The 24,085-nt window shown below is 42.0% G+C and overlaps 1 protein-coding gene across 6 annotated transcripts in view; it reads right to left on the bottom strand.

Moving 5' to 3' along the window:
• Positions 1–24,085, bottom strand: part of ncor1 (nuclear receptor corepressor 1) — a 34,970-nt gene that overhangs the window by 10,671 nt on the left and 214 nt on the right. For 3 of the 6 annotated variants that reach the window (XM_088280433.1, XM_088280437.1, XM_088280438.1), the window contains exons 2-24: positions 20,832–21,016; positions 18,947–19,041; positions 18,636–18,843; positions 18,167–18,349; positions 17,116–17,229; positions 16,230–16,286; positions 16,070–16,122; positions 15,535–15,601; positions 14,140–14,312; positions 13,601–13,691; positions 13,252–13,430; positions 13,067–13,121; positions 12,846–12,947; positions 9,725–9,855; positions 9,084–9,376; positions 7,237–7,302; positions 5,225–5,361; positions 4,951–5,044; positions 3,432–3,879; positions 3,228–3,351; positions 2,870–3,047; positions 2,041–2,208; positions 22–188 (exon numbers count right to left, since the gene is read on the bottom strand). In XM_088280433.1, the coding sequence (XP_088136559.1) occupies positions 22–188; positions 2,041–2,208; positions 2,870–3,047; positions 3,228–3,351; positions 3,432–3,879; positions 4,951–5,044; positions 5,225–5,361; positions 7,237–7,302; positions 9,084–9,376; positions 9,725–9,855; positions 12,846–12,947; positions 13,067–13,121; positions 13,252–13,430; positions 13,601–13,691; positions 14,140–14,312; positions 15,535–15,601; positions 16,070–16,122; positions 16,230–16,286; positions 17,116–17,229; positions 18,167–18,349; positions 18,636–18,843; positions 18,947–19,041; positions 20,832–20,942 (3,294 nt within the window). In that variant the 5' untranslated portion in view covers positions 20,943–21,016. Of the gene's footprint in view, positions 1–21; positions 189–2,040; positions 2,209–2,869; positions 3,048–3,227; positions 3,352–3,431; positions 3,880–4,950; positions 5,045–5,224; positions 5,362–7,236; positions 7,303–9,083; positions 9,377–9,724; positions 9,856–12,845; positions 12,948–13,066; positions 13,122–13,251; positions 13,431–13,600; positions 13,692–14,139; positions 14,313–15,534; positions 15,602–16,069; positions 16,123–16,229; positions 16,287–17,115; positions 17,230–18,166; positions 18,350–18,635; positions 18,844–18,946; positions 19,042–20,831; positions 21,017–21,088; positions 21,230–24,085 lie in introns of all 6 variants that reach the window. The other 3 variants (XM_088280434.1, XM_088280436.1, XM_088280439.1) reach the window with 3 other exon arrangements.

Genomic DNA, 24,085 nt, shown 5'->3' with positions numbered 1-24,085 from the left:
TCCTGTGTATGCTGCGCTTACCTGAGATATTGAGCCCCCATGAATGAAGGACGGTTTGTCAGCGGGTTTGGTGGTTGGAATGAGAGGAGGAGGAGAAGGAATGTTAGGTGGTCGACAGGGTCTGCTGAAAGCTATCCGTGCTCCATCTGGCAGACTCTGGATCAGCTGACTGGGTGCTGGGTGGAGGACTGATGAGAATATTAAAAGAAAAAAAAAAACACTCAGTAATGAATAACATATTAATTTGACCAACTACAACCTTAGACTCGAAATCCGGGGTTACTTTTCTACTCTGGCTCTAGTTTTATTTACAACCAATTGCACGTGTGATCTCTAACTATTTGCTATCGGAGGTACCCTGACAATTCACTTTTAGTGAATACCATTTACTGATAATGGCTCAAACGTCAATGTCCTTTACAATGCTGGACTCCAGGAATGAGCTGCCTGCTGGCACATCTTTCATAGACTGGAGACAAAAAGTCTACACACCCATGCTCAAATGCCATGTGTTTAGAATATAAAACAATGAGACCATGAGAAATCATTTTAAAACTTAAGTGATTTGACCTATACCGCTAAAACTCAATTTAAGAAAATGTTTCAAGTGGGAAATGAAAAAAAAAAAAATGAGATAACGTTGTAGTTACTGGGGATGTGGATGCTTTCACGATGAACCAATCACATTCAAACACATGCGAGTCAACATACACTTGCTATCATTAAAAGTCCCCCTAATTAAGCAAACACAGTGCTGATATTTTAGTGCGCCTGAGAGCTTCCGCGCTTTCTCGGTGTCAGGAGCAGAAGTGGCTAGCGTAATAGTAGCCAAAATTCGTACTTAAGACGACTCTGACTTAAGAACAATATGACTCACGTGAAACTAATAGCAGTCTTCCAACTAATTAAAAAAATGTTCAAGTACGGAGTAAGTAATGAGTATCCTCCAATTATTGTTTTGTTTTTAATCGTAAATGACTGTCAGGAAAAGACAATAAAAACATCTGCACATTATTACAAAACCCTCACTTTAGGAGACCGCATTTGGACTCATGATCATTTCAGAAAAGCAATGGCAGAAAATGTGAATGGACACAATAAAGTTTCTGACATCACTTACATACGGCACAAGTTTAACCCCGGGAGGCATAAGGCATTCAAAGATTTAGCTCCTAAAACTGAAGTGCACAGTCATCAAGAAAGGCATGACATCTTAATCGTTAGAAGATTTGTTTGATTACGGAAGGCACTTAAGGTTGCACGTTGTTGGTTGTACATGACTGATAGCGTCATGGTCACGTGTAATGTGGCAACGTTGAGTTGCACAAGCAAAAAGCAAGACCCCTAATTCGATAGTCTTTCAGTGAGCCATAGCAGCAGATGCATCCTTGTAACGCGTCGACCACATATGGTAAACAGGCATGGTGTCACCGCACAGAATGCCACCCAAATCCATGCTGGAAGACAACAACTGCACAATGAAAAGAAAGCCAACAGGAAAGTAAAGCACAATGGTCTAATATTAGAAAAACAAAACAAAAACAAAAAAACACTCTCTAAACACTACGACTGACACGTAATTAATTCTTTTCAAACATGCCGTTAGGCATGCATAAAAGTCAACATCACCTTTCCACACAAGTTCTTGGGGGGGGGGTCTTGCACAGGGTATGATGAAAGCTACGACTGCCACTGGGTGGAAAGATTTTGTCTCTATTTTTTTTTTTAATCCAGCAGCACCTAGTATCACTGCATCCTTTACAGAAAACTCCCAAAACGGCATGTTTGTTCAACCATTAAGCCATTATCATCACTTTAGTGTGGACTGACCAAAGTAAAAAAAAAAAAAAAAAAAAAATTAAAAATCTGATATTTATGAAATAGTGACACAGATATATTTTGTTTGTTAGTTCAGTCACGAGGGTTTCCAAAATATTAGCGGGGGGGGAGTAAAATGTTTTGGAGGCATTTGAGAGAGCGCAGATGAAGGAGGGGGGGAGGGGTGTAGGTTAGAGGGAGGGTGAAGATGTGTGCTTTTACCTGGCGGCACACTGTAGCGGAAAGCATTGGGGATGTTGGGGTCAGGTTGGGGTGAGGACTTGCTTAGATCCCTGGGGGAGAATCTGTAAGGAGAGCCTGGCCGACCAGAAAGGGCCTCCTGGTCCAGAGCCAACATCATGTCATAAGGCATGTAGGGTAGGGGCTTACCTGCAGTACACAGGTATAAGCACAAAGGGAAAGAGGACCACTTTTAAAAAGCAAAACTCATTGCCCGTAAGCATTGAGTGTGACCCAGATGAAAAGGGCGCAAACACCGTTCATGGCTACTTGGCTACTCGCACACTGAAACCTTTGCAACAGAAGCCGTCGTCTCACAGCTCGGCAGTTTGCTGACAGCTGTGTCACTTTTACGGCACTCTGACTTAAGGGTGCTAAAAGCTTTGCATAAAGCTATTACACAGCCTACAGAGTGGCTCCACTGCTTGCCCTTCAAAAGTTATCTTGTGTGCAGAAGCAGCAAACATCCGATTTGGACTCGGTCAAGTCACAAGAGCAAACGTCCCCGCAACCTCCTTCATCCAAGGCAATCGCAAGCGTAGCAGCAAGTCAGGCTTAAACTCGGTGTTAGCATCAGAAAGCACATTCTTTGTGTGGGCTCAGGCTGAGCAGCATTACGACTGGCAAGACCAACCCCTAGGGTTAACTTTTTTGTTTTGGAAAAAGGTACAAAAATGAAAAAGGCCTGAAAAAGCATCCACTATAAATAGTCGCTTGCAAACAGCAGCAGCACATGCAGTTGAGGGAGCTCTGAACAAAAGGGAGGCGAAATGAGGACAGAATGAGGCTATTTTTTTTTTTTTCCTCCTACCATCTCTGTCAATCAGACTTGGGCTGCGGGTGTTGAAGGGCGGTCTGCGCTCCAAGTCTCCTAGGTCCTGCCTCTGCTTCTCTTCTTGATGTGCAGAGGCATGTACTGCTTTGATCTGATGTTGCAACATCGCAAAACCGCTGATGGGCACGGGACTATGGCCATAAGGCCCTGGGACCTTGTGACAGAAGAAAAGAGAAATGCATCCGTTTGATTCAAATCGTCTGGCAAACGCAGCGTCATGGAAACAGGACTCAATACACTTCCTGCATATGTCTACTCGGGATTCGGATGTCGCCAAATTGCTCGTCTTTGCATTTACAGGCAGCTTGTTGTAATTCCAATTTAAATCACTTACCATTGGCGGAATGGCAGCTGCCCGCTGATGCATCTGCTGGATGCTGTGTGAAGTTTGCTTCGGCGAAGACACCAGAACGGTGCCTGCAGGGCTGAGCAAAGATGGCTTTTCCATAGAAAGTATTCTGCAGAGGCAACATTAAACATGATTAACGAGTAATCCTTGACATTGAGCACATAGTGACTAAGGAAAAAAAAAAACTACCTCTGTCTTTCAGGCTCTGCTTCCACATCTTCATCAGCACTGCAGGTGGCGCTGGAGTCATTATCTGAGTGGAGCTCTTTCTGCCTCTCACCGTGTTCTCCTTTATCTCCTTTCTCCTTGATCTCAGGCTCCATTTTCACCTGAACTTCTCCAGATTTCATGTCCACATCTTGAGGTTCCGTTTTTGGATGCACCACGCCTGAGTAGGAAGCCACTCGGCTCTTTTCCTCATGAGAAGCCGGCTCACCCTCGGGGCTTTTCTCTTCCTTGACACGCAGGCCCCCGTATGAGGGGTCAGAGGTTTTAGCACTGCTGGCCTGAACCATGTCCTGATCGGAGCTCTGAACATCTCCTGCAGCACTGTCTGGTCTCTTGCAGTCAGCAGACTTGGTCGGGTCAGTTTGGGAGGGGGAGGGAGCGCTCTCTGTATCGGAGCTATTGTCACCTCCTGCAGATGCAAGTCAAACAATGCTTAACAGAATGATTTTAGAAGGATTTTACAGTCATACTGTATTTACTGCAATTTCCAATAAACAGTATAGATTTGCATTTTAAAGGAGCTGCAAGTATTGCATTTGCAACAGTGACAATGCAGCATTTTGAAGAAGCAAGCAATTAATCAACCAACTCAGAAACACAAAACTGAACTTTCAAATGAACTCACTGCAATGTCTACAAGTACACCTAAACGATACTCCTTTAAATTTTTTTTTTTTTAGGCCAACCATAAAAAAAAAATTTAAAAAAGCGTGTAACGTGAGATGGTGATCGCATAGCAAATTAAAGGGCAGTTTGAGTTTCCGAGGGAGTCAAATAAGCATGAAAAACCCTTTTTGATCTCCTGCTGTTGCCCCAGCTATGGAAATTGTTTTCATTTCCAAACAAAAAAACATTACGTCAGGTAAATGCATTCAATGACTCACCGATACTAATCTATTTGTAGGAGAACAATAACACGCACAGTGGTCGCTCTTGTCTCACTGTATAATATGAGCATGAGCGGGCTTGGGAACACAAGGGCGAAAGGTCAGACCTGTTGGATCAAGCACGTAGCCCAGCACATCGTGTTCGGGCAGCAGCATTTCTTGATTTTTTACAGGCAATAAATGTTACACAACGGGCGTCGCTACTACAATTCGTATCTTTTATCTTCTCCTAGCCTCACTCTTATCGTGCTTTTTCACATTAAAAACTGCGGCACATTAGTTACACGGGGATTCATTCAAATCGGGTCTCTATGTGCCAAATCAGCTGACAGGTTGCACCAGGTCACCACAACTTCACTCTAGTCTTCCTCTTCTTCTATTTTAATTTATCCGGAACAATTCTAATTGATGCAGCCTCAAATACAAGGACAAAATCAGACACTCTGTCCTTGTCCCTGTGAGCCCTTGGACTAGCTGAGATAATCAGTAATAAAAGGCCAAACCAAAGTGTTGTAGCACGTGTGTGGGTGTGTGTGTGTGTGTGCGGGGGTGTTGAAAGCAAGCACAAGCTTTGTATCATCTTTTGCTCTAACCTTCACTGTCATCTGCATTGTCGTCATCATCATCAGGCGAAGCTGTGGTTAGACCTTCACCTTGAGACCTATTGGCCCGAGCCCGCCGTGTGTCCTGGATGTCAGAGAGACGGAGAGAGAGAGAGAGAGAGAGAGAGAGAGAGAGACAGAGAGAGAGAGAGAGAGAGAGAGAGACAGAGAGAGAGAGAGAAAGAGAGAGAGACAAAGTCACTTGTTGTATTTGGAGAGTGCACTTGAAAAGGCATACCAGGCCAGGTGATAGCCAACGGCTTACCTGCTTATGCTGCTGGAGCAGGTTGTCCAGATTGTGTCGTCGCTTGTAATTGAAATAGAAGTTTTTGCACTGCGCCTCACTTTTGGAGCCCACCATTTTGGCAATGGCCGTCCAGTTTCGCCCATGCTCGACTAAACCTGGTGAATAACAGGACCCATTTTAGCACAAAACCTGACTCACAGAATGGTTAGAATGACTAATAAAAAAAATAGAGATCTAGTCTTGACAGAAATATTTCAATGTTTGAAGCCGAATTGGTGCCACGATAAATTCTTGGTATAAATAAAAAAAATACTGCATTCGATTTAATGACGAATTCTTGCATCAGCCTCAGCTAAGCTATTAGTAACGGTGTGAGGTCAGACCTTTTTTTTTTTTATTGGCCAATCCTATCTACATTAACTGGAATTATACTAACTTTTCCACTCTGTCTGCCATGTAAAGTACAGAATATTTGTAAAGAAGACAGTTTTATTTACAACCTGTTTTGTGTTGTTATCTCTTGTTGGATCCTTCCACCCTGTGACTTAACCTTTAATCCAGTGCGACTGGAATAAGGGCTATTTGGAAGCGATCAAGAGTCATACAACTGAACACCATTACTCTTCCTGACAACGTCAGAATTATTCATGGACAATAAATCTAAATGTGCACCAGATGCAAATGGTAAAATGTGTTTCCAAATAAATTAATGAATTAATTTAGGGTGGGGGGAAATAAAAACACTCTTTGCAAGCCTTCTGATATTGTTGATTTGATTTCCTTGCAGAACCACACACACTTCCTCTGAACCGATACTTGGGTTTCCTCAAACCTCACCACGTTTGTTACAGGAGAAAATGCTTCCCAAGATGCCAAAGAATAGACTAAGAATGCATGACAGAGCAACACTGATTGCACATTGCATTCATGCTTCATTCAGTTCATGGCCATATGTGTGACGGCATATTTAATATCACATTCACCGAAGCGTGCGACCAAAATCTGAGAATTGGTGAACAAATACTGACATTAAAAGTTGCAATTTAGACTCAACATCATTTTTATCACATTGCCGCTTGCTCATAACGGCCATTTATTGCACTGATACAATTAAAAGGTCATAAAGCAGCAAAATAATCCTGATATTGCCAACCTGAACAGCAATAGTTTAGAAGAGGAGCGACCAATGTGCCATCTATTAGCAGGTGTGCTCATCATACAGTAAATGACTTCGAGACGACACACGGTCGCATCACCCAGACGACTGTTACGTCAACACCGTTCATTGTGAGAAGTGGAGCTCATCACTCCAGTTTTACGTCAACAATGTTGCACTGCTCAAAATTGATTCCGTGACCATTTAAGATCTCTATTTTGTTACTGCATTGCTGGAATTGCTGTGTGGAATTTTGGATATTTTATTTGTCTTTTTTTTTTTGTTCATTCAAGACAGGACAGTTAAATGTGATTGTTAATTTGTAGTGCGTCGATAATATGCTAAAACAAAAAAATGTTTACTTGGCTTCACAATTATCCTATCATTCAATTTGATTGCCCAAATTATGAAAGAGTTGTTCTTGTCAAGCTCTAGAGGCAAGTTTCTTTCCTCTTCATATATGCTTTAATAGTGCAGCAGATTACAACTTTTACTTGCATGGGAAGGTGGAAAAAGCATAAACGGCATGTGATTTCAAAACCCTCTTCACGGAATAGTGAGCAAAGGTTAACAGGTATCTTTTTAGTCAATGCACTCTAATTCACATACGTGCCTGCAACACAGACCCGAATATCGATCATGTCTAAGACTTCACACTTTCTGTGAGGACGCATGCACATTCATTCTTGTGGGGGATCATGATTGCCTTCTTTCTTTGCAGGCGTGTTTGAAATGGGTAGGGCACGGCACCTTCACAGAATCGTGAGGGGGAGAGAGTAAGGGGAGTGGAAAAAACGAGGAAAAGCAAGGGCCACGGAAAGAAACTCAGAGAGTGAAAAGACCGCGAGATAAACAAAAGTAAATAAAGCGGTACCTTTTTTGGCGACCTCCATTTCCTCCTCGGTCCAGCGAGAAGTTTCTCCAGTTTCACCGGCACCAGCTAAATCAGAAAGCAAAGAGACCCAGCCCCATTAGCACTGACAAGAGAAATGGAGGGAAGAGAACGGGCGCAAGGGAGAGCGCGTGCCAAAGAGAGAGAGAGAGAGAGAGAGAGAGAGAGGGAGAGAGAGAGAGAGAGAGAGAGAGAGAGAGAGAGAGAGAGAGCGTGCTCAAGAGCGAGCAAGAGAGAAGCAGACAGAGAGGCTGTCCTCTTTCCAGCCGGCTTCTTCTCATGGCCTCTAATCTAATAATCTGTTTACATTCACAAGCTGCTGAGACCGAATCCCTCTCACTCCCCACTGTCGCTCTAGGTCATTCCCCACCTCGCGCACTCACATTCTCGCTCTCGCTCCCCCCCATTCCCTTGGAGCTAAAAAAAAAAAAAAAAAAAAAAAAAAAAAAAAAAAACTATCCGTCTATAATCCACAAGGGGAGGTCCTTAGTGTGATGATGTAGTGCCAGACAGTAGAGACTTTGGGAAATTGCCTTGGATGGAGGTTGAAAGACAGAACAGCCATGCTGTCCCAACGCTTGTGTGTCATACAAACACACACAGACTCACACCCACACACTTGCCTTGACATGGCTGCATAGTTCGTCACGCCCCCACCGACTTTACAAACAACCACGCGCATGCGTGCGCGCACAGAATCCACAGAAGTGAACTGCTAGCATTGACGTGAACTCTGGCTCAGTCTCCTCTGTAGTGTCGACTGAAACCGTGTAAACATTCGGACCAATATAGAAGCAGATAAACCCTTGGCATTTACAGTGCGCTTGCCCCCTCCTCAAAGATGTGGGGGGAGGGGGGGGGGGTCAATTAACATTGCTTGGACGGCTCGAGCCAAAGTCTTGCTACCCTGCACTGAGTTACATGAATCACATGCAAGTCTACTCCACTTTGCTTTGGCCTCCGGCGGCAGAACTCACATGTTCTCCTCGTGACAGGCTCTGCCGGGTGGTCATTGATCTGAGCTATAAACACAGGCTGGATTTCTGCCTGCAGCGTATCGTCTCACCTCAGGACAAGAACCCACCTCCAGCGCACCCTTCGCTTCCCTTCCACTACAACTTCAAATGAACCGAGATGCCCCGCCACAGAAATTGCTTCGGCAGCTTGTCTGGCCCGTAGCTTCCTTTTTGCAGCATTCTTGTTGCAGACGACGCAAGTAACACACAAAAGCCCCAACGTAATCACGGAGAGATTACAGGTGACGGTACTTCACACACGGAACACAGCCAGAGGTCAGAGGGTTCAAGGGACGGGGAGGGCACACTTGGACGTCAATTAATCACATTACAGGACGGGCCTTGCGTAACACGGCAAGATGTTGAGCTCAACGGTGGAAAGGAGCAAGTGTCAAGAGACGCACGGTGTTCTTACAAAACATTGAACAGATGATACAGATTAGTGCCAAAACCAGATTAACAGATAAGGGCTTGGACACCTGAGAACCTAAGCGGTCACCATTGGAGTGACGGGCTTGTGAGGGTGAAATTGTAGAAGTGTGACCGAGTACCATAACAACCGCTCGAGCAGCACACTGCCATGGTGATGGATAGACAACACCGAGGGGTATTCAGTCTCTCGGTGTTTACTTCAAGAAAAAGACAACAACTGAATTTTCTGACTATAAACGTCTGCTGGCATAATTTTGGATAGGCATGACTTTTTTGAGTCAAGAATAAAAATGAAAAAGGATCGCAACATGAACACCCAATGATGATATGTAAATATTTCAGCATTCCTGGCTTACAACGGTGTGCTGATTGCGTGTTCACCTTTTGCATCAAGTGAAGCCACTGGAGTAGGCGGTTTCGAAGGTTCCTTTAAGGACTTCTGAGCTGTATCCGATTTAGGGAGCTGTGGCGGCTCTGGTGCGACGGCCTCCGAAGGAGGGGGAGGTGCTTCCTCCGCCGCCATAGTGGCAGCCTCGTTGGCCATGGAGCGTGTGGTGATCCTTCCCTTACGTCGGCCCTGACTGTTGGCAGTCTTCCTGCCACGCGGCGTGTTTTGCTCCTTTCCGTCTTCGTCCTCCCCGCCGTCACACTTGTCTTTGTCCTTGCCAATGTCCCTGTGGTTTTCAAGGAGGAAAAAACAGCTTTAGAGACTGGTTGGAAAGAAAATGTGTCCACAGTTGACTCAGCAAATAACAGGCCCAGCACCGTCGCCCTCAATCTCGCGACATGCGTGTATTAGAGGCTCACAAGAGAATAAAACCAAGAATGAGTGTACTGCGTCATGTGAATTTTTCGGATCTGTGGAGATCTGTTGAATTTCTTTCTCCCCTTTTTTTTTTTTTTTTGTTTTGTTTTTTTAAATGCGACAGGAAAAACTGAAGGATTCTCTTTCTTTCTTTCTATAATTGATTTTCATTCAACTAAATTGGCACCAGGACAAATGGACTATTTTCACAAATTACCTTGACTCCTCCTTCTCATCTTTCTCTTCTTCGTCCTTCTTTTCCTCCTCTTCTTTTTTCTCTGACTTCTCCGATTTGTCCTCTTCGTTTTTATCCTCAGACTTCTCTTCTTGTGAGGGACGTGTGATTTGCTGCAGACCCAAACAAACAACAACAACAAAAAAAGTGAATTTGCAGGTTCTCCTTGAAATAAAACAGGTATCCCATATGCGATTGAAAAAAATAAAGCATGGGGGCCGCACTAACATTCCACTTTGATGTCAAGAAAGGCGCCTCAAAATATCATCAAACCACGAGTCGGCATTTTTCGACAGTGCTAAGACCTCGTTTCTATCATGTTCAAAGTTTAAGAGTCAATTGGTGATTGGAAAGAAAAATTAAATACGACCCCTAGTTAAGACCGAAATTAAAAATTGCATAATGCACACATGCATGCATCGCAATACATCGTCTTCTGCCATCTATGTCAAATTTGTGTCCATAACTTCTATCTTCAAGTCAAATCACGCAACACAGATTCGGACAATCAGGCAGTGTTTGGGTTTTGCATCACAACGACACAACAGTTGAGCGCTTCTTATTCAAGAAAAACTTCCGAGTTGAGATTCTCGGTTAATATATGCGGGGAGGCCAGCATCCAACTTGGACTATGACATTACCTCTCGACCCATTTCCTGTCAATAAGAGCGTGTATTCTTTGGCACGTGAGAAATATTTTGCAGTGTGTTCAAAGAGCGAGATGTTCTCACAATACTTGTTCTTCAGTGGGACGCCGTTTTGGTTGGCTCGTTGAATGCTCTTGTGTTTGCTTTGGAGGTGATTTGAGAACTGTGGCATTCTTGCTTGGTCTCCAACATTTTGTAAAGGGCCTCTTGACAGATGTTACACAAAATGAGACTCTGTGGTGATGTGGTTCTTCAGTATTTTTAAATGAAGACTTTTCATGGCAAAGATGGAATCGTTTTCAAATTTGCTGATCCACAAGTCCTGTTTCCTTTTGTATGACCGTCTTCGCTTTCCTAGCAAATAACACGTACAGAATAAGGAAACGCGCCACTTCTTGCAAGTACCAAAATGCTAAAAGCAGTGCAATGTATGCATGAACAATGAAAATCAAATGACAGATTTTCAGAAACGGCGTGTCAAAATCATGCCAATAAATCATGAGAAGCAGAATTTAAGGATGTTGTTTAGACAATGCATTAATGCACGAACAAACTTGTAAACACCGTAAATATCATTTTTCTGCAGTCCCTCTTGAAACCAGACTGATTTTCTTTTCATGCTGAATCAAAACAAGACATTTGCAAACATCTGCTTTTACTTAATAAAGCACCCAGCAACATTTTTATTTCACATTGTCTGACATGTTACGGACCAAACAAGTCCATTTGAAATAATGCCTTTTTTTTTGATAAAGCAAAGGAATTTTTTTTTTGATTCATCAACAAAACGATTTAGTTTAGTTTAAAATAATCGTTAGTCGCAGCCCGAAAAGAATCGCTAAAGGATAGTGACAGGGTTGAAGAGGGTAACAAAGGAAAACTTAAAATCATACATCAGTCATACCGGAGGAGTAAAAATTTGGTCCGGGTTATCACCAACACACACAAATATGCAGCTTTTGCATATCAACACAATGGGGGTGTGGCTTGAGTCTCCTTCCGGCATGCAGACTGTGAATACCAAGGTGATAGTGATCTCTATGATGGAATATTGAAGCACCTTTCACTCGAGGACTATACACTGCAACATCGAAAACGGTCTTCGCCAAATTCATCCATGGCGCAACATGAGGACGCTTGACCACATTTCACGACGGGCCCTGTCTGCACATTTCCTAGAAAGCGTGACTAAAAATAGCGACGCTGGACTTTCAAGAAGCCCAAAGATGCCTGCAATGAATTGCCATCGCAAAATCACACAACATCAGCCAAAAAGACAAGACTCAGGACATAGGAAATATAGTGACTGAGTGTGTTATGGCGGTTTCTAAGATAAGTAAACATACCTGCAAGCTCATTGGTTGACCATAAAAAGCTCTTTTCTCTGCTGAGAGCCACATCTTACCGGCGCTGCAAATGTGCCGCTAACCTCCAGTGCTTCCATAGCTGTGAGAGAGGGGCAGGGCAGCGCCATAGAAGGGCTGCCGGGCCAAGGCACTGCCGCACATATTCCGGGAAAGCGTGTCATCAGGCCACTTAAGCAGCCGAAAGAATTGTCCATCTCACATGAACGCACTAATCTAAGCAGGGTCATTGAAGGTAATCCCTGTCAAGCACTCGTCTTTGATTGGCACTCAGAGCAGCTCGGTGAGTTTTGGGGCCTGTCAAATGGCTGGACTGTACCAAGTGAGCAGCTATACGGGGCGTGGGTGGGTGGGCGACTTCGTCTTTCCTAAAGAACTGTGGCAAGAGCAGCACGCTCAGTAGATTAGCAACCGGCGTCGACAGTCGCATTCGTTCAACACACACCGAAATTCCACTTGTTCTTCCTGTATTCTTTTTTTCACGCTTCCTTTCCTTTAAAGAGTAAAAGTGCTCTGAATCAAACTGAACTTAAACTCGCCATCTCAACACAAAAGCACGGACATGGGGTTGTTTCCAGCTGTGGAAAAAAAAAAAGAATCTCGCTCGGCATGCGAGCCGCGGGAACAGTAGGCAACGCAAGTACGTAAACTCAATCATCTAACTTTATGACATCAACAGCACCACGTGTTTTGCTTTTAATTCCTTGAGCATAGAGTTACACCTCCCATTGTAAATGTCATTTATTTGCCTAAAACTTTCAATGGTTGGCCTTTTTCAAAAAAATCATGTCCGACGTCTCACGCTATTTAGACGATTGCAAGCTAACTCGTACCTTTTGAAAAATAAATACAAGAAATATTGTGACAGTTGAACTTTACTGATACTAACACTTACATTTTGAATTTCAACCAAACAAAATCGGACACAATTAGACTTTACTTCTTAAACTCATTTACTGCCATTGACGGCTAAAGACGTCAAAGATCCATTATTTTTTACTCAGCTGGTATTAATGTTGGTTCAATGTTGATCTTCATTTGAATTCTGCCATATATCAGTCAGCGACTGCAATATGCAGATTTCAGAATTACCTGATTCCTTCCCCTCCGTCTGCCGTAGTTGCGTCTGACCAGCGTCTTGTAGTTGTTGTTCTTTTTTGTCAAGTAGTAGTACAGGACACAGTCAGCAACACACTGAAAATGAAAAGAAAGCATGTGCACATGAACACATGATACTGACACTAGTGATTAAATTATTCAAGCATGGCCTTGGACTCCTCCAGGTGTGTAATATTAACTCGTGTCTCGTTCACCTTTCTTTCGAGATAGGAAGCAATCAGGCCAAAGTTCTTCGGGTGCTGCACAAACCTGCCAAGAAGTCATATTGCCATTGTGAAAAACAAATTAATGTGTTGACTAAAATTTGATAAAGTATCTAATGTATGCTGCGCTTGTACAGGTGCAATCGGCGACATCTTGCAATAAAACCATAACTCACTTGTCTTTAAAGATCTCTTTTTCGTGTTCGGTCCAAACATTCATGAACTGCCGGGCTTTGTACACCTTCATGGCGTCATCCATCAAGCCATTCATGTTGATGAACTTCACTCGCCTCTGCTCTGTGTCGTACATCATGGGAGGGATGACTGATAGCTGTCTCATCTGTTTTTCGTTGTTCTGAGAAACATGGACATGTCGAGGTGAGTTTCAAATATTACCACTTTAAAAAAAAGAAAGGAAATACAACACCGTTATATTGATCTGTAGTTTAACCAACAATATGCCAACATGCAAAGATGCAGAAATGGATAAAAAAAAAACACAAAGACATTTGCGACATTACTCACCTCCTGCTCAGAAAGACCATCAATAATTTCAGAAATCTCATGCTCGCTTCGAGCGATTGTGGCAGAGAGACCCGTTCCTCTCTGGCCAACCCTGGTAAAAACAGAGGCACATAATGTGGCAAATTACATTTTGATATGTGTGTTTCTTGCAGATCGCTGCTTGATTTTACACAGCATGAAACCCCATCATGGTCAAAGGAGGAAACTCTCATCTGGTTGTGATTAAATCCTGTCATTTTTCATTTGACTACACAAGGGGAGATTGTTTTATTTAAGTGTGTGGGATGTGGCAACCATTAAGACAATCAAATTTAAAGGAGTACAGTAATTTGTGTTCCAAAAGCCAATTATGTGCTTCACTCAGTATGAAAACAACTCCACCCTTTTCTTGCGAAAACTAACATACACCGTAGGGTGGGGACGTCTGGAAGCAAAAGGATGCAATGGCTCAGATAGTTCCTTTGGCAAAAAGTGCATGCTGCACAAACAGCAACAGTCGATTGTTAAGGGTTACATCCAGTGTAGATAAAGCTTTTCACCTCTGGAAACGCTCCTGCTGCTCTCTCTGCTTCCGGATCTCAGGGAATTGCCTTTCATAGTACTCCCGTGTTCTGCTCTCCTTGGCTTTGCGCCTGGGGTTGTTCTCCATGCGCTCCACCTTTTTCTCCCAAGCTTCCATCAGCTGGTCATAGCGTTGGCAGATCTTCTGTTCCTGAGTACACAGCATGAAACCTAATCAAAGACTGCGCCTCAGGCCTTAAGAATGTCATAGACAACAAACCATTTGTGCATTTTGAGTAAGGTAGTGGTTTTAGAACCTATACAGGTAGGTAGGCAAGCTTGTGGTGAGGAAAAAAAATAGGCCGCTTTAAAGTAATTTCCCGGGGGATCCTGCTAAGGCAAAATAACAAAGTACGCAAAAAAAAAAAATTGGCAAGCCAATTACTGACATATTTCAGTTCGCAAACTATGTATTTGATAATTTTCTCATGCAGCACCAAAAATCAATTTTAAACAACCAATCCTGTATGATTGCAGTCATACTAGTCCTCTTTTAGATCGAATATACAAAATCACACTGAAATCTAATTTTCCAGTGGCTTGAACAGATACATTGGCGATATGGAGAGATTTCGTTTTTAATTGGGAGGACAGAGGATCCACATTTCCACAATACAGCAAGAGACAAACAACTCACTTTCCTCTTGGCGTGATGCCACAAGCTCCCCACAATTGTACAGAGTCCAAAAGGCTGTCAGACAGCCAACAGATTGAAAAGGGTGGTATTCACTGAAACATTTGAGTGTTGCTATAGAGTAAAGGTCCTCCGCGTGAAGGGCTTCTGATATCATTGCATTACTGTTTACTGACAACAGAAACACTTCTGGAGGCAGTGCCTTCCTCTGTATACAAACCATTTTTTTCGTGTGCAGTTCAGTGGCATTTAAACCAAGAAACCAATTGCTCTATATCAACTGGGCTTGACTTTAGCATTTCTAGAAATGCAAACAAGAGTATAGACAATGGCCAGATGGATGATCAGTAGCTGAATGAGAGATTTTTTTTGGAAGCACTCATGGCCTTAGCTGTGTGAAATGTAATTGACTGAAGAATAATGTCTATGGGATGGGCGTTTGGGCGGGATAATACGTCTGCATTCAGAAATTAGTCATTAAGTCAATGCCACTGAGTATTCCGAGTCATGAAAACGGGTTTTTGGCTGGTGTGGCGCTCGTAAGTCTAACTGCAATGCACGGGGCTTTGAAGAGCATCTGTTGTCCTTGGTGACGTACAAGAACGAATCGGAGCGTGCCAAACATGACATTTTTGTTGACCTCGTTGCTCTTCCAAAAAGTCTGGATTTGTGATGCAAAAACTAGTATGGAAGCACCCCTGGCGTTTCCAAAATGCTTAACAAAAGCAGAAACACTCACCCTTTGTTTACGAGCATGGTTCCTCCTCTTAAAAAACAGGATGAGCTTCTTCCTCATGACCTGATTTCTATAGCGAAAGAAAACATTCATTATTTTTTTGGGGGTTTAGTTATGTTGACACAGAAAGTCATTGTGCTGTTTGCAAAGAAGGCAAAGGAAAACAAAAACAAATAACTTTCTACCGCAAGCGTGCTGATCAAATTCTCAACATCGGACAAAGTTTGTGGGCGGCGGCAAGTACAACATACAGGTAACTGTTTAGACTGTGGTAAGAATAAACTCTGAAAGCTAGGACAATGCCATTGTAAACAGTTTTTTTGTGTTGTTTAAATCCCCCCCCCAAAAAATAAGATCCAGTCTTCCACTTTCCTTTACTACCCGTATGAGCCAACTTCATCAGGTGACTCTCATTGAGTCATATCTCATTGAGCTCAACAACTTTCGATATTTCCTCCACAGTGCGTCGAAAACACACAATGCGTACTGTATTTCTTTCGCAATGATTAAGACCCGGAAGTCAACTGAGGATACTCACGTTTTAATGTTGTCATGGTAAACCTTCGTGTCTGACGGTTGATTGTACAGAGGCTAAGCAGTGCAAACAAAAGACAAAGTCATCATGAAATATTGGCATAGAGATATTTCTACGGATGAGATCACACAAAATGGTAACTATAAATCATTCACTGTCATACCAGTTCAACCTTGGGACCAAGACCTTCCAGTATTTTATGGGCCTCTTCAGCTTTTTTCTAGAAAATGAGGAACAACCAACATTACATGAAGCTAAATGGTCATGGAAACAAATGTCTGGTGAATCTCCACTATTATCGCAATCGTTTAGATTTTTCTTTAATGTCAAGTGATATGATGTCACTCATTTGATAGCAAAAGAGTGGGAACAGGTGCAAAGGAGTACTTCAAAAATAGTTTTAATAAGTTTAAATGTGTTTAAAGCTTGCGGGAGGGGTAAAACTATTCAGAACTTTTTTTTTTTTTTAATATGGTCTCTGCAACAATCACAAGTGGGTCAGCAATAAACGAGGGTCTCAGTGTGGCATGAAGGCAAGCAAAGTTAAGGCAACAGGCGTCAAAGGGAGGAAGATATGGTCTTTTTTTTGTATCCATTTTGAAAGAGAATTTGTAATGTGGAAAAATAAACAATTACAATGTCAACTCTGCTGAGATCTGAGACAAAAAAAAGTAACTGAATGCTTACGACTAGGCTTGAACCCTCTAAAGGGTTAACTGCTGTCAGGAAAGAAAGGCGGGTCTTCCCACAACATCATCATGTGACAGACATGAACTCTAGTAACCTTTCCGCTTGATCAGCTCCAACACACAGCAAAGTCTGTCAGTGCACTTCATATTACACGACCTAATGACTAACAAAAGCCAACTGAAATAAATGAACACGAAGAACTAGCTGAGCGTGACAAAAAAATAAAATAAAACAGAACGAAAAGGTTTGTTTGTTGACGGAATGCAAAAAGGGTGTGCTGGTGTGCGCAATTTGCCACAGAGGCAGTTCTGTGGCGAGTAGTTGCTAATACGGCTTGCTTTTCAAAACAGACAACTCACCCTGTTCTCATCGTAGATGATTTGGACTATGCTGCGGTGCTTGTGCTCCACTGGGGGAGGGGTCACTGGCTTTTCTGGCTCCAGAGGCTTTGCCGCTTCCTCCTCCAGTTGTTGCTAGGAGCCAACGGTGACAATGTAAAACATCAAGTTCAGAAAAGTACACAAATAAATAAGACCAGGCCATTACATGTCGCCGTGTTTTCTATCGGTCCTGCGGTGATATGATCTTAACCTCTGAGAGGAGCGAAACATGCAGGCATAATCAGATTACTCTCACATGTCGGTTCAAGTATAAAATACAAAAACTCAAGGGTTCAGCCAATCGGCTCGAGACAAATTGAAGCGGTGAATGTCTGGTTGGTTAGAGTTTTTGAGCGAAACGTTAAGGACACGGCCAGGTTACAAGGGTGAGATTAAGAGTTCTTGAAATGCCTCAAAAAAAAAACAAATGCCTGAAAATGTTGGAAAGATTCACACTTGAATATATTCTCTCACAGGAAAGCTGACCTTACGTTCCTATCAAATGAGGGAGAATTCCAAAACAGACAGCATGACTCGACAGACACAAACTGGATTAAAAACTAACAGGAACATTAGATAATATAATAAAATTACATTTAAAAAAAGTCAGTAACTGACAGTTATTAACTGGAGTCATTTTTGCACATTGTTGTTGTTGAATGAATATACTGATGCTTATTTCAAATAGAATTGGTGAAATAATAACGCGTCCATCGAAATACAAATGATAGATTACATATTTTTTTCAGCTGAAAATATTTTATATTCATAAACTACGGAAGGCTATGCATAATAAACACTGATAAAATCAGTTCAAAACTTTCAAGAGCTGATCTGAATTAACTTTGAGAAGCCTACAAACTGCAATAGAGATCCTTTTTCAAAATAAATTGCTTGACTCCCTTGGTAAAGTACGTCAAAACCATGTGCCAATGTTTGATTTCAAAGCAAGACATTGTTCTTATTAGAATAATACAAAGCCAATTTCGGTTGCATGTTGAGAAACAATCAAGCCAGCTGGACCACTCACTTGCTTTTTCTTCAGCTTGAATATCTGCTGCTCCACTTTAGCAATCTCTCGGTCCACACGGTCCATACTCTGAATCAGCTCCTCCTTGGAAAGCTTGGAAGGAGACGCGTCATGCTCGTCCCCAAGATGCAACGCTGGTCCTCCTGGGGAAGGGCATTCCACTTTCACAGTGAACGGCGACTCCTGGGGCGGGAAAAAAAAAAAAAAAAGATCAAAGCTATTGTATAATGGATCTGCAATACAATTGCAGAAATATCAGTCAAAGGAAGTGAGTGAAATAGCAGAAGTAATTCTGGCCATGATAAATTGTGAGTCTGCTTTAACCTCTTTGGCATAGAACTGTCACTGGACATGAAAAAAAAAATGCTGTTGCACAACTTGCAGCTGCAAGAGAATTTAGTGAAGAAAAAAAATACAAATCCCAGCAGTCAACAAGAGAGACAATTCGGTAAATGGTAAGAGAAGCTACCTTTTTCACCTCGACAGTGGCTCTGAGGCTATCCTGCAGTGCGTGATGCATGGGCAAGAGAATCCCCCCGGCAGAAGAAGAGGTACGGGTGATGTGGGCCTCAGAAATCGACTCCATGCGTGGGCGCTTCGTCTCCAGTGCCTCATGTTCAGCCTGAGTGGTGATGGAGTGGAACTGCTGCTCGTAACCATGCCGTCTCTCCGGAGGCCTGCACAACACAAATAAAATAAAATAAAAAAATGAATGCACACATTAGATGCATGATCGCTCCGCTGATCCAACAGGTGGGCTGGATGAGATGAATCCATTACCTTTCGGTCCCAGGGTGGAATTCGGAAAGTAAAGATGGTCTTCTTCGACCCTGCGGATCCTGTAAGTGAGTTCGATAATCTGGGACGGTAAAATCCTGAAAGCGACACACAAGGACATCACAAAACACATTTTAACATGCATTACCTTTCCTACTTAACACTATTTCATAATGCATTTGAAAACAACTCAACCGTTTTTTGTTTTGAGCACATTTCAAACATAAGCATCGTCATTTATGACAATGGGTCAGACCATGTTTTTTGCAAAGCCCCCAAACAAATAATGATTCCTGCGTGAATGGATGTGGAAATAGACAACTACTGATAGAGTAAATGTGCTAACAGCTGCTATGACCTCATCTCGCTTCCATGTTCTGACGCAATCTAAGTTGCAATAGCCTTCCTGTACATAGAAAGACGAGAAAATACAAGCAGTCCCAACAAAACAATCACTTTTGAGCAGTAAGGAAGACACTGCAGTCTTAAATCGGCAACAATGAGGGCAAACTCAAACCCACTTGCACCTTAAATTCGAGTTAGTTATGTAGATAGTTTATCAATCCAAGATATTACACTCAACATGCTAATTCCAATCACTTTGGTGATGCAGCCGGAGTGTATTCCACCCTTAACCTCACGTCAGCTCATACAGACTCCCGCTCACGTTGCGACCAGGAAAAGGATACGCAAGACAGAAAATTAAGAGCTTTGTATAGCTGTAGAAAAATAACTAGGCCATGTTGCGTCGAATATCATTTAACGGAACGAGTTTATTCTGTGGGACAGGCGGTAATCGGGAGGGCAATAACCCTTCAACATCTGACGAGGATCTGAGACTGTGATAATCAAGCTATACAGATGTAGCGGATGCGGTCACAGCGGACTTGGGCCAAATGCAGGCTAGTCCCATCATTTTGTGGGGGGATAAAAATTACAAAAGGAAATCAAAACAGAACAGGCTGGGCTGAATTTCATAAACCACATCTCCCAAAAATGTTTGAAGCTGTTATGAGACACATTTGACTCAGATGCGAGGAAACATGGAAATAATACATCACAAATCTTTGTGTGAAAAAGACATTCATACTGTTTTCTAAAAAATATATATATATTTATATATATATACATTTTTTTTTAATTACCAACAAAAAGGAGGTAGAAGATTTAAAACACGGTGAAAATTATAATTCATTCACCAAGTTTATAAAAAAATAAATAAACTGAAAAGAACACATAGGAGTTATCAGCATACCATGACCTCCACAAAAACCTGAACAAGCAGTTACAGGAATTATGACCAAACTCCAGTTTGGTTCCAGATCTAAGCAAACAATGAAAATGCCCAGAAATGAGCCGCTGAAACTTTCTGTGGAAGTATGCTTCTAAGAAATCAGGCCTCCAACGTAGCTGGGTCCAATACACACTTTATTAAAACAAACATAAATACAAATTGATGGAACTAGAACAGGCAACTTTCATTTAACTCATTTACTGCCATTGACGGCTAAAGACGTCAAAAATCCATTTATTGTACTTGGCTGGTAGGGAATTAGTTAATAGACAGTCTGTTGTGGGATCGCAGTGAAACTCCTATTTGTTCGAAACAAATTTCCCATTGTAATATTATCTTGGCTATTTTAACAAAAAACAAAGCATGAAAATTTACAGACGTGCCTCACATGTTTCACGGATGTGAAAAATATAAAAAGTAAAAACAACATGAACACTGACTTAACTTATCGCCCAGCCTCAATTTATTTGACATTTTCCATCATTGCATTGATCTCTTATCAAAGTTGTTTTTTTTTATTCGTTACCTATATATGCACAGAAAAAGCACCTCTCACTGTTAATTGGAGACGAAGCATTTATCGGTGAGCCTTACTTGTTGGTGCCGCGTGCCGCTGAATGTGTACTGGACAGAATGCGATGGGTAGCGGCTCTGCTCACTGCTGAAGCTCCCCTGGCTTGGGGGGTAGCCCGAGCTACTGGACATCCTGACTCAGTGCAAGTGGGCCGCTGCTGCTTCACGGAAGGCTGAGCTACACCATGTTACAGGAGACAAACCACCTATAGCCACAAAGCAAAGGTCAGATTCAGAACATTAGCAGGAAAAAGGAATGTAGGAAGGATGCACACAACTTGAAGCTATTTATGCACATGGGGATTTTCTTCAGCAAGTGCGCGGCTCATCTTGGAACAAATGGTGCACTAAAAAAACAATACTGGGACTTAGTGTGCAGCTGCAGTGCACAGGGGAACGTAGAGTGCACGACAACCTTTCTGTGGGCGGAAAGAACACAACGCTCTAAATGAATTAACTTGATTTGATATCAGCCTAGATTGAGTTTGTTTTTCACATATGTATATAAAGCATCGGGATATCCTTCAGGCTGTCAAGTGCTGACCCATCCCTTTATTCCAGAAATAATTCTCCCTTACTTACTTTTCTTTGTATGTGCATCTCATACATGCAAAAAAAAAAAAAATCCAAGCAAACTAAAATGGGTCACAACACAAAATGCATAGTGGCTCTCTTTGTTTATTGGTCACAAGATCGCAAACAGGAAGTAAACCACATTCAGTTTGAATTGATATGACACCATATGGAAAGCGCTTTGTTACAGCTCCTGCTGTTGTGAAATGTGCTATATAAATAAAATTGTATCTTTAAGAAATGTGTCATCTGTGTCAACTGTCAAAAATTTAGTGGCCTATCAACGAGCGGTGGGGCTGTTGATTTAGCGTCAACTACTTAAGTCTGAAGAACCAACTGACATCAGCTCAGGAAAGTAACGTTTGACACTCGAGTGCAACAAGAGAGTATTATATTTAGATAATCATGACAAGAGTGACGTAAGACGCCCTACACTTCAGCTGGAGGAGTCAAAATTAATGGACAACTAATCGATGACCGCGTGATTCGAAGACTGTCATCAAAACCGAAGACAGTCAAAAAGATTCATTCCACTCGCCATTTAAAGTGCTTGGACATGGACAGGAAGCACAAAAACAGTCCGATGTGCCAGTATGAGGCATCTCAATTATTCTGTGTCAGTGCCAGACATGTCATTATGTGTCAGACGTGACGATGCACACGACCAGGGAAAAGTTGGGCGTGTCAATATCAGACTGTGCACACATCTGTCCCAGACGCAACATGGATTCATTGTCATGCTTAAAAAAAATGATATTGTACGACACGGCAAAACAGACATCAGACAACTCATGTACAAAATTATTTGGACTATGTGTATTAACCATTTGGGAACTTTTGTTGACAGTTTTCACCTAGACACACTCTACGAGAGAATGCAGACCAAAAAAAGGCACTGTTAAGTCGATGGAGCGTGTAAATGGGGCTTCATTTGGTGATTACTGCAAAACTTTTGTCAACCAAATGGTGCCACCACTGATTTTGTGGCAGACCTCAGACGATCCCGCAGGTGAAGGAGCCAACTATTCCAGAGCTGGCAGTTGCACACAAATAGTCTGCTGATGTAAGAGCTTATTTTGTGGTAGCAAAATAACCATCTCTGATTCAGCAAGATATTACAGCCGTCAGCAAGGAAGCTGTATGATCTCTTCATTTGCTGTGTCATTTAATAAGAACTCTGAATTTTGAAGAAGCTTTTTTACGAACATGTCATTAAAAACAGCCGCCAGTGTGCAGGCAAAGAATAATTCAGCAATAAGATGACTATATTAAACAGAATTCAAGATAAAAAATCACAAGCGCATTCTTTAAATGACATTCAGTCGAAAAGATAAAATGAAAAACAAAGGCTGAACGATTTTGAAAAATAATTAATTGCAATCCCCCCACAATATTGTAATTGCAATTTCATATGTGATATCCTTTTCAAGAACCTCTTCTTATGTGTGTTTTTAAAAAAGACAAGCAACAAATGAATCAGTATCATAATAAGCAATATCGGATGTATCATACATAAATGTTTTGGCCTTATAGGTTAAACTGATGCTTAAATACAGTCAAATGAACCATGAAATTGCATGAACAGTTTATCAACCACAGTTAGCCTTGAAATGACTAAAGACTAGTGGTGTAAACATAAATCAGTAAATCATCACTCAGATTGCAACAATAATGAAAAGAAATCTTTGGCATTACCGCTCAAACTTTTCATGTTTCACGAAGCACGAATTTATCAGGCTACTCGAAAGCTTTTGCAAATTTAAATTTTCATTAATTGTTTAGACCTACTATTCATTCTTTTGCAGTGGTGTCAAACACGTGATGGAGGCTTATTATTGAAAACACCTCTCCAAATACTGTTGTCTGCTCTCATTTGAATAAAATTGCACTGATGTACCACATACAATGTCCAACAAGCGTGTGTACTGTTACTGTACCAGGGTGAGTGACTGTTAAAACAGGAAAGGCACATTGTTTCAGTGACGCACCTCTCCCGAAACATCTCCCTTGCTTTGCATATTCACCATTCGATATCCTCAACCAGCACAATTCATTTGCTTTTCTTTGCTACTTCCTGCTTCGAAAAGGAGCATCGCTGTCCTTTTAAACATTAAACTCAACAGATCATTACAACACGGACATATTAACTGTTTCGATGAGGCGCAAAGCCGTTTCTCTTTCACATTATCCATGTATTTGTGCACACCGAATTAGGTTTTGCGGTAAAACGATCGCTTATAATCACAAATGTTGACTAGTTCGAGCAGTTTGGAACGAGCTTCGTCTAGTAAAGGTTCGAGTGTCATGTTAGCTTTAGCCATTACTTGTCAGTGACGTTTTTGACTTAACGGCTTTTAATCGGTGTTAAATTGTAAACCCCCAGCAGCGATTTGCAAGCAAGTGACATTGCAAGTGTTTGATCATCCTACTTTTAGATAATCTACTCATCAATACAACAGCACCATTTGTCGCTTATTTGGGAGGGTGGCCCTACTACCACAATAGAAGCATTTCCGATGATAGAAAGACACCCTCACAGTGATCAATAACCGCCATGCGTACGCGACTGCAGACCACCGGGAGTATGAGCACGATATTTAAAGAGTTGTTATTGTTGTTGTTGTTGTTGTTGTTGTTGTTATGGCTAGCAAGCTAACTTAGCCGTATTTCACCTTTGAATTCGCAACCACGTCGCCATCTTG

Source organism: Idiotropiscis lumnitzeri, chromosome 17 (genome assembly GCF_059441095.1).
Source record: "Idiotropiscis lumnitzeri isolate Australia: NSW breed Sydney's pygmy pipehorse chromosome 17, RoL_Ilum_1.0, whole genome shotgun sequence".
Classification (NCBI taxonomy): domain Eukaryota; kingdom Metazoa; phylum Chordata; class Actinopteri; order Syngnathiformes; family Syngnathidae; genus Idiotropiscis; species Idiotropiscis lumnitzeri.
Note: the sequence above shows the minus strand (reverse complement) of the source record. Positions and strands in the feature narration are given on the sequence as shown.